Source organism: Chanos chanos, chromosome 6 (assembly GCF_902362185.1).
Source record: "Chanos chanos chromosome 6, fChaCha1.1, whole genome shotgun sequence".
In the NCBI taxonomy this organism is placed as follows: Eukaryota; Metazoa; Chordata; class Actinopteri; order Gonorynchiformes; family Chanidae; genus Chanos; species Chanos chanos.
This window is the reverse complement of record NC_044500.1, coordinates 930,001-945,000: the sequence shown is the minus strand read 5'-3', so window position 1 is coordinate 945,000 and position 15,000 is coordinate 930,001. Positions and strand designations below refer to the sequence as shown.

The following is a 15,000-nucleotide window of genomic DNA, read 5'->3' as shown; positions in this document are numbered from 1 at the left end:
CACACACACACACACACACACACACACACACACACACACACACACACATATATATATACATATATATGCATACAGCCCTGAATGAACACCTGCATGAGTATTTGACATATAAATATCCATTTATGATCTGTGTTCTTTTGTTTGTTTTGGTCTGTTTATTTGTGTGTGGTGTGGAAACCAGAAGACCACGGCCAGATTTATGAGGTGTCAGGGCACCTGGGGGGCCAGGTCAGACTAGAGTGTAAACCTGATTCTATCCAGCCACTGACGTTAATGGTGCTAAATAAGGTGAAATCCAGACAAGACAAAGTCCTTGTCAACGGCTTCCATGCCTGGAGGCCTGTGGAGGTAAAGGAGGAGTACAGACATAGGACCAGTCTGAACAAGTCTCACGCCTTCATCGAACTCAGAGACCTCCGCGTCAAAGACTCTGGTCAATACTGCTGCGAGATCCTGTCCGGAACCAAACTGAAATACACACGTTTCCAGCTGAGAGTGACAGGTAACGCGCTCTTCCTGCTGTTCTAAGGTCAGTGTGTGTTGCGCGGTCTATTAGAAGTGACAGGTAACAGGTACCTCTTGCTGTTCTCAGGTCAGTGTGTGTTGTGTAGTTTATTAGAAATGACAGGTAAAAGGCTCTTCCTGCTGTTCTCAGATCAGTGTGTGCAGTTTAGTTTATTGGAAGTAAGCGAAGTTGGGTTGGATACATAGTGTAGAGTTTTCTGTGTGATGTTTTTAAACAGCGCATGTAGTCAAAATGGTAGAGAAAACAAGAAGAGGAAGCCAATACCAGAGAGAGACAGACAGACAGACAGAGAGACAGAGAGACAGAGAGACAGAGAGAAAGGGTGAGGCAGAGGAGAGAGAGAGAGAGAAAGACAGGCAGACAGACAGACAGACAGACAGACAGAAGGGGGGGGGGCAGAGGAGAAAGAGACACACACAGAAAGACAGACAGAAAGACGGGGGGAGAGAGAGAGACAGAGAGAGAGAGAGAGAGAGAGAGAGACAGACAGACAGAAAGAGTGGGGGGGGGGCAGAGGGATAGTGGGAGAGACAGACAGACATACAGAAAGAGGGGGGGGGCAGAGGAGAGAGAGAGACAGAGAGAGTGACCCACAATGTTTTTTCCTTCTGCAGCCAACTACAGTCATCCCACCATCTCAGTGGAATGTGGTCTGGGGAGTAACCACGGAAACATCATCCATGGCAACAGCTATGACAGTTGTGTGGTGACCTGCTCGGCGTCTCATGGGTTTCCTCTTGCTGATGTGATGTGGACTGTTTCAGCACAGCTGAACCACACGTTAACGGAGAACATAACTCACATCCATCAGGACAACACTACTGACCTGTGGAGCGTTTTTCAGTCTGTCTTCCTCAACTGCTCTCAGCCTGTTAATGTCAGCTGCTCTGTAGGAGGATCTGCATCACAGCTTCTCACACTGTGTGAGTGCTTATGCCATACAATCTGTACCATCAATCTAATCCCTACATAATCATACTACACTCTCCTGTCTCTAAATGACCCTCCTGTCTCTAAATGACCCTACTGTCTCTAAATGACTCTACTGTCTCTAAATGACTCTACTGTCTCTAAATGACCTTACTGTCTCTAAATGACCCTACTGTCTCTAAATGACCTTACTGTCTCTAAATGACCCTACTGTCTCTAAATGACTCTACTGTCTCTAAATGACCTTACTGTCTCTAAATGACCCTACTGTCTCTAAATGACTCTATTGTCTCTAAATGACTCTACTGTCTCTAAATGACCTTACTGTCTCTAAATGACTCTACTGTCTCTAAATGACTCTACTGTCTCTAAATGACCCTACTGTCTCTAAATGACTCTCCTGTCTCTAAATGACTCTACAGTCTCTAAATGACTCTATTCTTTCTAAATGACCCTACTGTCTCTAAATGACTCTCCTGTCTCTAAATGACCCTACTGTCTCTAAATGACTCTACTGTCTCTAAATGACCTTACTGTCTCTAAACAACCCTACTGTCTCTAAATGACTCTACTGTCTCTAAATGACTCTCCTGTCTCTAAATGACCCTACTGTCTCTAAATGACCCTACTGTCTCTAAATGACTCTATTCTTTCTAAATGACCCTACTGTCTCTAAATGACTCTCCTGTCTCTAAATGACCCTACTGTCTCTAAATGACTACCCTGTCTCTAAATGATTCTACTGTCTCTAAATGACTCTCTTGTCTCTAAATTGACTCTCCTGTCTCTAAATGACTCTATTCCTTCTAAATGACCCTACTGTCTCTAAATGACCCTACTGTCTCTAAATGACTCTCTTGTCTCTAAATGACTCTCCTGTCTCTAAATGACTCTCCTGATGACCCTCCTGTCTCTAAATGACCCTACTGTCTCTAAATGACTCTACTCTTTCTAAATGACCCTACTGTCTCTAAATGACCCTACTGTCTCTAAATGACTCTACTGTCTCTAAATGTCTCCCCTGTATCTAAATGACTCTCCTGTCTCTAAATGACTCTATTCTTTCTAAATGACCCTACTGTCTCTAAATGACTCTCCTGTCTCTAAATGACTCTACTGTCTCTAAATGACTCCGCTGTCTCTAAATGACCCTACTGTCTCTAAATGACCCCGCTGTCTCTAAATGACTCTACTGTCTCTAAATGACTCTCCTGTCTCTAAATGACCCTACTGTCTCTAAATGACTCTCCTGTCTCTAAATGACCCTACTGTCTCTAAATGACCCTACTGTCTCTAAACGACTCTCCTGTCTCTAAATGACCCTACTGTCTCTAAATGACTCTACTCTTTCTAAATGACCCTACTGTCTCTAAATGACCCTACTGTCTCTAAATGACTCTACTGTCTCTAAATGACCCTACTGTCTCTAAATGACCTTACTGTCTCTAAACGACCCTACTGTCTCTAAATGACTCTACTGTCTCTAAATGTCTCCCCTGTATCTAAATGACTCTCCTGTCTCTAAATGACCCTACTGTCTCTAAATGACTCTCCTGTCTCTAAATGACTCTCCTGTCTCTAAATGACCCTACTGTCTCTAAATGACTCCCCTGTATCTAAATGACTCTCCTGTATCTAAATGACTCTCCTGTCTCTAAATGACTCTACTGTCTCTAAATGACTCTACTGTCTCTAAATGACTCTACCGTCTCTAAATGATTCTATTGTCTCTAAATGACCCTACTGTCCCTAAATGATTTGGATGCCTCTACACGACTCTGTAAAATACTTTGACTCAGAATGACAATGTCAGTATCTCAGTGATGCGCAGTATTCATGGCATGTAAATGAATATATTTACCCTGAATGACTGGACAGATCCTGACTCCTCTGAATCACTCTAATGACCCTAACTGTATGTCTCTGACCTCTTAATGACCCCTCAGACCCTAACTGTACGTCTCTGACCTCTTAATGATTCTACTGACCCCATGTAACTCTCAATGATCACACACACAAATGGCTCAATTGAATCTAAATGACTCTACTGAATCTAAATGACTCAACTGACTATAATTAGCTGTGTTGACCCTTAGATGACCCCATCAGTCTCTAAACGATTCTCTGTGATCTCTAAACCGTTTGGCTGATTTGAAATAACTCCCCGTGGGTTCTTAACAGAGAAGTGTGAAGCTAAACTGAGCTGCGTTGGTTTTTACACCGGGTGGCTTTGCAGTCCAGTCCCTGGCCTCTCTCTCTGCGCTAACTGGGAACTATCTGTGGTTTCTGCTGCAGGTCCACGGACAGGCCCCCCCGCCCCAGACCTGGCACAGCTCATCGCCTGCCTGATGGTGATAGTGGGTGTTTTTGGGGTGATGGTGGGGTGTGGAGCAGTGAGGATGGTGAGGGCATGTCAGAGGAGACACACTCTGTCATCAGGTACCTGTCAGGCCTCTTCCCACAGCTACAGGGACAACACGGGTAATTCACTTAAGTCACTGGGATACTTTAGTCCGACTGTCAACAGCTTCATCTGTATATATGCACAGGCAAATATATCACTGTCTCACATCCTCTGTATTTCAGATTGACCAATAACAAAGATTTTTTGTCCAGTTTAACTGTATGTCTTCATTTCAGATGCAGAAAACGCTGAGCTGCAACATCTAGAGTAAGTAATGCTGCTCTGACACACACATATACACACACACACATATACACACACACATACACACAGACAGACAGACAGACAGACACACACACACACACACACACACACACACACACACACGCATGAACATGCTTCAGTGAGCTTGTTAAAATTAGTGTCTTTTGTTTGGGATCCATAACTGGTCTTATGTCGTCCTGTGTTTTAGTTCCCCTGCTCTGGAGCAAGTCGGCTGAGCAGTCAGTCAGAGGGAGAGAGATTTCTGGACTGAAGATTATTCTCATCTCTGCGGAACAGGGGAGGGAAGACCAGAGCGCTCTTTGTGAAGGACACCATCAGCAAGTGGCCATAATGACTGAGAGAGACAAACATTACGCCGGTGTTTCTGAGAGACAGACGTTACACCGGTGTTTCTGAGAGACAGACATTACACCGGTGTTTCTGAGAGACAGACATTACACCGGTGTCTCTGAGAGACAGACGTTACACCGGTGTTTCTGAGAGACAGACATTATACAGGTATCTCTGAGAGACAGACATTACACCGGTGTCTCTGAGAGACAGACATTACGCCAGTGTTTCTGAGAGACAAACGTTACGCCGGTGTTTCTGAGAGACAAACGTTACGCCAGTGTTTCTGAGAGACAGACATTACACCGGTGTTTCTGAGAGACAGACATTATGCCAGTGTCTCTGAGAGACAGACGTTATACAGGTATCTCTGAGAGACAGACGTTACGCCGGTGTCTCTGAGAGACAGACATTATGCCAGTGTCTCTGAGAGACAGACATGATATAAGTGTCTCTGTCTGGAGTGTCTATGCCGAGACCTCTCTCTCTCTCTCTCTCTCTCTCTCTCTCTCTCTCTGGAACACGCCTCTGGTTTCCATCAGTGTGTCCAGACCTCACAGGGGAGTGAGTGAAGGAAAAGATACTCTATGTTCCTGTCTGAGAGCAGATCACTCGTCCACTCAGTGAGTCTGATCCCAGTGCCCACCTCCTGCCTCCTGCCTCCTTTAAATTCTCTCTCTTTCATTCTGTCATTCTCAAGAAACAGACTCAAAAGAGTCAGGATTCAGAGAACCTCACCACCGAAGAGAATGTGTCAAAAATGTGTTTTTGAAAAATGCTTTGAAGTGAAGATACATTTTTCTCAAAGCTGTTGAGACATTTGGGGGCTAAATAATTACAACAAAAAGTGTTTTAAACAGTTGTTTTCTTCAGGCATTTACAGATTTTATACCTGTAACAGGTAACCAGATGAAGATGCCATTTGTAAAAAGGGTAAGGCATTCAAAGCTGTCAGTGCAGCATAGTAGAGTATAGTAGAGTATAGTGAAGAGTATATCAGTGCAGTATAGTAGAGTATAGTAGACTATAGTGTTGAGTATATCAGCGCAGTATAGTAGAGTATAGTAGACTATAGTATAGAGTATATCAGTGCAGTATAGTATAGTAGACTATAGTGTTGAGTATATTAGTACAGTGTAATAGAGTATAGTAGACTATAGTGTAGAGTATATCAGTGAGTATAGTAGAGTATGGTAGACTATAGTGTTGAGTATATCAGCGCAGTATATTGTTGTTGTACATGGTCAGTGGCTGTGTTTATTGTTTATTGTTTATTGTTCATTGTTGTGATAGAAGGGCTGTTTGTTTTGTGTTTGGACAATGACTTTAAACCAAAGCAGCTAAATGGATCTCACAATGACATTACAGTTAGAGAGACCACAATGCACTAGGTCATTTCTTCTCCTGTGTGTGTGTGTGTGTGTGTGTGTGTGTGTGTGTATGTGTGTGTGTATGTGTATGTGTATGTGTGTGTGTGTGTGTGTGTGTGTATGTGTGTGTGTGTGTGTGTGTATGTGTGTGTGTATGTGTATGTGTGTGTGTGTGTGTGTGTGTGTGTGTGTGTGTGTGTATGTGTGTGTATATGTGTGTGTGTGTCTGTGTGTATATGTGTGTGTGTGTGTGTGTGTGTGTGTGTGTGTGTGTGTGTTAGGAAGTCCCTTAAATCTCCCATGTGCTGGGGCATCTCTCCAGCTCTATTAGTTTTGGGAATTCTACAGTTATCTGTTTTCTTTGAAAGAGCAAGAGTCAAGGGAGAACTTTCTAGAAGGATTCCGTGAACTGAAAGAAACCTGATTTGCTCCATACTGCAGAGGCGGAGTAGGGAGATCAGAATACCAGGCCAGGGGCTCAGTATGTGTGTGTGTGTATGTGTGTGTGTGTGTGTGTGTGTGTGTGTGTTAGAGAGAGAGAGAGAGAGAGAGAAGCAGGTTCTCATTATTATAGTAAAGTCTTTGCACTGTAAGGGTCTATTTTCTCACATTTAAACCTCTTAAACCTCATAAATTATTCTAAGTCTAATTTATTTACTGTTGTTCAGGAAAAGACTGATTGTCTCGTCTAATTCTTCTCCCATGATGCAAAATCATGCCTTCCTGTAGATTTGTTATAATCTGTTTAAATGTTTATTAAATAAACACAAATTTGATAAAGTCGTGCTGTAGTCTTTGGTGCAGAGTAACTGAAGCTGCATTTGTGCTGATATTTGGGTTTGCCTGGGTCCTGCCTGTACGCTGTGGGCATTTATGGACAAGGAAGTTCTGTTAATGGGAATTTTCATACCTGTTCCTCTTTTTTCTGTTGAGCCAAACTCCTTCTGTAGAACAGACTGTGAGGTTTTTTCCAGGCTAAGGTGTGTGGGTGTTACATGTTTCTGAGTGCAAATGACCTAACCATGTTCAAAGCTATATCTCAATAAACTACCCCCAAAATCTGGGGAAATACGGAAACAAATACGAAAATAAAAGCATTTGTTTCTAAAATGGATTGTCTGAGTTTCCAAATGTTTTCAGACACTCTTAAAGGTATTTCTTCCTCTTTTTTTCCCCCTAATAAGCCAGCGGAGGCGTTAAATGTGGTAGAAGCGGTTAAAATGATAAAGTGCCACTAGAGGGCAGCATTGTCTTGACAAAACACAGGAGTAACGTTTCCCTTACGGCCACCGTGACGAGAGCATAAGGGAAACGTCAAAGCTTAGATTTACACGGCATTTTTCTGATGTTCTTTTCAAATAATAAAACAAACTCCTCCATAAAAATATTTTGTTTTGCAAGGATTATGCTCCTTAAATAACATAATGAAGGATTACACACGTTAGCTTAAATGTGTGGTGGATTTGTGGTACCGTCAGAAGAACAGTTAAGAATACAATAATCTAATAAAATAATCAGTTCCCCATACAGTGGCCAGAGACTGCAGCAAATGCAGCATAACTATCCAAACATTTCATCCATCACCTGTACAAACAACAAAGACTTGAATGTAAAATGAAAAACCAAAAGTTTAATTTCTTCTCATTCTATACAAAAGCATCCTTAAATAACAACCTTTTGAGGGAGTTTTTTTTTTTTTTTACAAAGATAAATTAGCATTTTGTGATACATTAATGACAACAATAGGACAGACTTCAACAACAGTAATTTCCAAAAGTTCCAGAAGGTTCCTCTGAGAGAAGGGGGGGGGGGGGGGGCGTATGCTTCTTATCTGAAGCACTTCGAAAAACATGAAAACGAAAATTTGCTTCTCAATCGGGCACTTAGAGAGAAGGCCAGGCACACTGGCAGATTGTCCTGCAGAAGTAAGAGAGTCCATTAGTTAAACAGGAACATTTACCTGTTTGTCCCAGGGTGTGTTCTCACAAACAGCCACACCTTTTTGATAGTACACGCACACACACATACAAACACTCACCCACACACACACACACACACACACACACACACAAGGCATGTTTATTGAAAGCTAAAATTCACAACACAAGAGCTAAGGGTGTCTGTTGAGGGTAGGGTCTTAATGATGATCCAAAAGACATTTTCTGATTTTATAAGTTCACTTGTGGAAAAACAGCTTTATAATGTATCATGTCCTGGCCACAGAACAGACCAGAAGGCACCTGTCTAGACCAGAGAGTATTTCAGAGTATTGGCAGTCGTAAATGTATGTGAGGTAATCTGTGCCTTATCGCTGAGTAGTGACTACATTTCCCAGATGTCTTTGCTGCAGTACAGCTCACAGATACCACAGTAGGAGAAAAACAGCACTAAATTGCATTGGCTAAACAAAGTCATTTTTAGACCAAGGCACTTAATCATTTCCATAAGGACACACAGTGCTTCACGCTCATTGTGCTGCATTCATTTCATCACTGCATATCATAACCAAGACCTTCCAGTGTAAAATCAGTCAATACATAAATAAGCTCCTCAGTTAAATGCACGGTTTTCCAGAGACTCTATCAAACTGCTACATACTGTAATAAAAGTTCAGGTGAGAGATTTCTGACAGTCCACACATCTGAGACACATACACGGGCCACACGGTGTAACTTCTTCTCCATTCTCTTCCCTGCCTCTCCCTCTCTTTCTATCTAATTATCTGTCCATTCATCCTTTCACTCTGAATGAGGTTTTTTCTTTGTCTTTTCCTCTCGTCTCTCTCTCTCTCTGTCTCACACCACAGTCTCGCTGCCCTTGGTGGCTTTGGGCCAGCTCACTCCCTTCCTGTCTCCTCTCCTCGCACGGCTGCTGTGGAGCAGTCTGCTGGAGCACCTCTGCCAGGTGTGCAGCGTTTTGGCCGACCAGATCCACATGCCCGACGTGATGCCCACCAGCAGGGACATGAAGATCCTCAGCATCTCCGAGGCCATGTAAGAATCCCGCGCCGTCTGCTTAAAGTCCTCCCAGTTGGAAATCTGGTAGAAGTAGCAGGCGATGACGCACGTGGCAGGAACCGTGTAGAGAACCGAGAACACGCCGATTTTCACCATCAGACGTTCCAGTTTGTCTGTTTTGGTTCCGTCTTTCTGCAGGTTCGACCGGATCTTAAACAGGGCGACCAGACCGGCGCCGATGAACAGCGTTCCCATCACCAGGTACGTGAAAAGCGGCGCGACCACAAAGCCAGTCAGCGCGTCCAGGTGCTGATGACCCACGTAACAGAGCCCCGTGAGGTCGTCGGCATCCACCAGCCGCATGATGAGGATGACGATGGTCTTCACGGCGGGGATGGCCCAGGCGCCGATGTGGAAATAGGAGCTGTGCATTTCAATGGCCTCATGACCCCACTTTAACCCTGCAGCCAGGAACCAGGTAAGGGTGAGAATGACCCACCAGACGGACGAGGCCATGCCGAAGAAGTACATGAGGAGAAACACGATGGCGCAACCCGTGTTCTTCAGCCCCTCCTGAACCAGCACCGGCGTGGCCGCTTCGCCCAGGTCACAGGAGATGCGTTCCCGCCCCACGGTCAGACGCACCACAAACGCCACACTGTAGATGTTGTAGCACATGCTGAGGAAGATGATGGGTCTCTCTGGATACGAGAAGCGCGAGGAATCCACGAGGAAGGTGAGAACCGTGAAGGCGGTGGAGATGAAACAGAGCACGGCCCAAACAGACATCCACACGTCAGTGAAGACCTTGGCCTGGCGCCGGTACAGCCCGGCATCGTACCCACACTGCAGCGCACAGCTGTGGCTCCGCTTGACCCAGACGTACTGATCCGTAACAGAACCCAAAGTCTGACACTCTTCCTCCCGAGGAAGAGACAGGACGGAGTGGAACGGGCCGTCCTCGTCTCCCGGGCCCTCCATACACATGTGGTTCTGGTCGTTCTGCGGAGGAAACAGGCTGCAGTTGAGCACGTCGGGCCAAATAAATCCAAACTCGTTCAGAACAGGCAGACATTTCCTCTTGACGGACAGACACATGCTGCCACAGGGACCGATGGGGATAGGAACCTTATCTGTGCACATAGGGACATACACAGAGCACAGGAAGAACTGGAGAGAGAGAGAGAGAGAGAGAGAGAGAGAGAGAGTAAATTCAAGTAAGCAAACACAAAAAACAAGCCAGAGTTCATGACCAGTCAGGCTAACACGTCTGATAAGACATTGATACATGTTTTCTCTCTCTGTGGGAAGCATCCCTGTGGCTGTTTCGTCTCTGGGTATGAAACTAAGTTTCAGAATTTCGGAGTTGTTTCTAAAGATCTTACAGGTAACATAAACACGTCCTAAAAACGGGGCTACAGACAGAAGTGTATTTGGTTACGTCTTCTTGAAACAAAGGGAGGGAAATACGCTCGCGGCCTAGATTTATTCACAAATTCAAATCGCTTGTGCGTTAAATCTCCGACTTGTTTCAGGCGGTGAGCGGGGTCTGTACAGTTGTGATACGGGATTTGCTATGTTTTTGGGGAGGAAATGTCGGATTTTAGCTGCGGTCCGGTGGGCACACTGCTCTAAACCGCTAAAGGAAACCATTACTGCAACTTCATCTTAATCCAAAACTTCCAGTAAAAACAGTGAAACACGGGGGAAAAAATCGGTAGGGGACAGGAGGAGGAAAAGCATGAATAATTCTGAAAGATCTGATATTTCCATTGCAAATCCTTCTCTCAGAGAAACTATAATATACTTAGATTGTAAGTAATTAATGTAATCGGAATTAACTTTATGCAGTTTCTTCAAACTATACGGCCTATTGCCATACCACTACTCAAAACAGACAAACCTCCCACGTCCTAGCAGCGATGAAATTATAATAATGTAATTTTCTAACGGTGCGTGAGGCTGGATGGGTGTGTGTGTGTGTGTGAATCTGAATGTGTGAGCTGTATTTTTGGGTGGCTGAAAGAGACCACGAACGGATTCCCAGCTATGGTAGGGTCTCGTGCGACAGGGGAGCCCCGGGGTCGGTTCTGACCTTTAGTTGACTGGAGCAGCCGTACTGAATCAGTGGTGTGAAAGTGGTTAACTGGAGCTCAGCGTCAGATTGTAGTACATTCCCAACCAGATTGGGCATCTTGGTCACATTATATCCCAAATCCTGACACATCGAAATACGAATGGGGTCACACGTCATTTCTTCCTCGTCCCCAAATGCGCGTGCGACGCCGAGTTGCACGCTTAACAGTGCTGTGAATAACAGTAGGGCAGCTCGAGCAGGAAATGTCCACATCCAACCCATGTTCGGGGAAAAAAAACAGTTTATAAAACTCCCTGGAAAAATCGAGAAGTCTCCAAGCGGGTTGAGAGGGTATGTCCAAGTTTGAAGTAAAAAAGTTCGCCAGATTTTTCCCAGCCTGAGAGAGTTCTTGGCAAGAAAGGAGGTAGAGAGCGAGCGCCCTCGGAGTGTGAGACTCCTTAAAACACAAATAATGACTTTCCGCCGAATGATCCAACACGCAACTGGTAACGTTATAAAATAAATGACTGAGTTAACGTCCTTCCAAATAGTGAAAATCCTCTTTCACGTTGTGCTGTACGCTGACGGAGGTTGTGTGTGTCTGTGTGTGTGTTTATATGTGTTTGTATTAGCAGTTTCTCGGTTCTGGGACAGTGAAGCAGTTGCTTGGTCGGTAGCGCACGGGCACACGGCGGGGCAGTCTCGGTGGTTTGTGGGCTGTCTTCGCAACTCAGTTTGGTAAAGAAAGAGTCGTAATTGGCCCTCTGGGCCCAGATAAGCCAATCAGAAATTATCTTAGCGAATAAGGGGCGGGACTTCGGATCCCATAATAGATTTTCTAACTGTGGCTCTCTCTCACGCTCACTGGGTCTCAGATGTAGCACCGGAGGCATTCCCCTGCCGACATTCAGGAGTGAAATTCACGTATCATCGCTCTTCATCCGAGATTCTAAACAACAGATGGAACACAGCGAAATCTCAACCTCACAGCACCTGTGCCGTTCCCTTCGAACAAATCTCTTAGTCACCAGTAAACTGTCCTCATTCGTATTATTTATTCATGCAACTGCGTTAAAGTTCCCTTACATCTTCACGCGCCGAGATTTACAAATACAACTTGTTTTTGTTTACCTTCGTGGTCAGCCTGCGATCAGTGTTTAGATAGCAGGCAGATATTAGCATTCTTTAGACTCCCCCGGAGTTCACCGGCGGGGGAAGGGGTGACGAACTTAAAGCCATGATCGGGGGAGAGAGAAAGACAGGGAGAGAAAGAAAGAGAGAGAGCTCTGAACAACATCAGATTATCACATTTGTCGTATTATCTTCATTTGTCGGATTATCTTCACCAGTTTTGTATGGTTGCAGTATCAGAAATGGGAATCAGGACGATGTAATCCACACTGTGAAATCGGCTATTGTCCTGTTTGAATGAAGACGCTCAGACCCTGTGAATCACTCCTGGGGAGCGGGAGATTACCCCCCCCCCACACACACACCCCATTCAACATGATCATCAATCAACCCTGTTACCCAGAGAGAGAGAGAGAGTGAATGAGAGATTGAATGAGGTTAACTGGGTGAACTCTGGGCCACTACTGCAGGGTGTGTTGGTTCTGCAGCAGGGGTCCTGCTGGTGGCATGTCCCAGACTCGGTCTTCTGATAGCTATCCAGCAGTCCCATTGTCTGTGTGAGTGTGTGTGTGTTTGTGTGTGCTTGTGCCTACCACCTAGCCTTGGCTGACCAAAATCTACTCAGACTGTGTAGTGATTCTACAGACACGCTGACTGGTTTATCACACACAAACACACGCTGACTGGTTTACCACACACAAACACACACTGACTGGTTTACCACAAACAGACACGCTGACTGGTTTATCACACACAAACACACACTGACTGGTTTATCACACACAAACACACACTGACTGGTTTATCACACACAAACACACGCTGACTGGTTTATCACACACAAACACACACTGACTGGTTTACCACACACAAACACACGCTGACTGGTTTACCACAAACAGACACACTGACTGGTTTATCACACACAAACACACACTGACTGGTTTATCACACACAAACACACGCTGACTGGTTTATCACACACAAACACACACTGACTGGTTTATCACACACAAACACACACTGACTGGTTTATCACAAACAGACACACTGATTGGTTTATCACAGACGCACACTGACTGGTTTATCACAAACAGACACGCTGACTGGTTTATCACACACAAACACACACTGACTGGTTTATCACACACAAACACACGCTGACTGGTTTATCACACACAAACACACACTGACTGGTTTACCACACACAAACACACGCTGACTGGTTTATCACACACAAACACACACTGACTGGTTTATCACAAACAGACACACTGATTGGTTTATCACAGACACACACTGACTGGTTTATCACAGACAGACACACTGACAGGTTCATCACAGACAGACATGCTGACTGGTTTATCACAGACAGACACATGCTGACTGGTTTATCACAGACACACTGACTGGTTTATCACAGACAAACACACTGACTGGATTACCACAGACAGACACATGGTGGCTAGTTTATCACAGACAGACGCACTGACTGGTTTATCACAGACAGAATGTTGAACACCAGCCTACACTGACATCCTCTGCACATCTGACAGGTTCCATCAAACACTTGGAGAGCTAATACAGTGGACCATACAGATTACATGCGTCTAGCCTTGATTGCTGTGATGTTTGGTACTCTGGCCTGGCTGCCTCTAGTACCAAAAGTCTTCAGCTGGTCCAGAATGCTGCTGCTAGAATTCTGACCAGAACAAGAAAGTTTGATCACATTACACCTGTCCTGGCTTCCCTTCACTGGCTCCCAATTCATGCAAGGGCAGATTTTAAGGTCCTCTTATTAACATATAAAATTTTACATGGGCTTGCACCTTCCTACCTGTCTGACTTAATCACACCCTATAACCCACCTCGCACCCTGTGCTCTCAAGATTCTGGACTACTAGTCGTTCCAAGAGTTAAAAAGAAGTCCGCTGGCAACCGAGCCTTTTCCTACCGCTCTCCCTTCCTCTGGAATGTTTTGGAGAATAGGGAGGCAAACTAAAATTTACAATTTGGTATTTGGCAGACACTTTTAGCCAAAGCGACTTACAATCAGTACATCAGTCGGATTCCTAATACCTCATGAGCAGAGATCACAGTAAGACTGAGCGTCAATTTACCCCTTCGTATTGCGCTCCTGGAATACTTTGACAAACACAGATACAAGACAAGGGTTTTTTTTTTAAAGTAAGGAAAGGGAGGTTAGGCAGTGGGGGACAGGCAGGTTCTAAAGAGGTGGGTTTTCAGTTTCCTGCAGAAGATGGTAAGAGATTCCGCAGTCCTAACTGTATGAGGGAGGTCGTTCCACCACCGCGGGGCAATGGCAGAGAAGAGGCGTGGTCGGGAGGAACGGCTGCCGGGTTCCCGAAGTGAGGGGACCGTCAGTTGTCGTAGAGTGGAGGGTTCTAGTAAGGGTATAAGGAGTTATTAGGGACAGAAGGACTCTCTCCATACCTTTAAAACCAGACTAAAGACTTATCTATTTTCTCGAACTTATGCAAAATATCATTTTGATTTGACTTTGTTATAGACATGTAAAGCCCTTTGAGACTATAAATAGTGATATTGGGCTCTAAATAAACTTACATTATTATTATTATTATTATTATTATTATTATTATTATTATTATTATTATTATTATTATTATTATTATTAAAGCACTCCACTTACACCAATACACCCATACAGTCAACACCATTCACTTACACCCATACAGTCAACACCATGCCATTCACTTACACCCATACAGTCAACACCATGCACTTACACCCATACAGTCAACACCATGCACTTACACCCATACAGTCAACACCATTCACTTACACCCATACAGTCAACACCATGCCATTCACTTACACCCATACAGTCAACACCATGCCATTCACTTACACCCATACAGTCAACACCATGCACTTACACCCATACAGTCAACACCATGCCATTCACTTACACCCATACAGTCAACACCATGCACTTACACCCATACAGT

At 44.5% G+C, this 15,000-nt stretch overlaps 2 protein-coding genes across 2 annotated transcripts; one reads left to right on the top strand and one right to left on the bottom strand.

Annotated features, from left to right (window-relative positions):
• Positions 1–273: 273 nt before the first annotated feature.
• LOC115813965 (uncharacterized) lies at positions 274–4,126 on the top strand. The gene is made up of 4 exons (XM_030776664.1): positions 274–502; positions 1,141–1,449; positions 3,752–3,858; positions 4,097–4,126. The coding sequence occupies exons 1-4, from the start codon at positions 274–276 to the stop codon at positions 4,124–4,126; spliced, it is 675 nt and encodes a 224-aa protein (XP_030632524.1).
• Positions 4,127–7,952: 3,826 nt separating this feature from the next.
• On the bottom strand, positions 7,953–11,532 carry fzd4 (frizzled class receptor 4). The gene is made up of 2 exons (XM_030777514.1): positions 10,898–11,532; positions 7,953–9,972 (listed from the first exon to the last, which is right to left on the bottom strand). The coding sequence occupies exons 1-2, from the start codon at positions 11,159–11,161 to the stop codon at positions 8,641–8,643; spliced, it is 1,596 nt and encodes a 531-aa protein (XP_030633374.1). The 5' UTR covers positions 11,162–11,532; the 3' UTR covers positions 7,953–8,640.
• Positions 11,533–15,000: the final 3,468 nt, after the last annotated feature.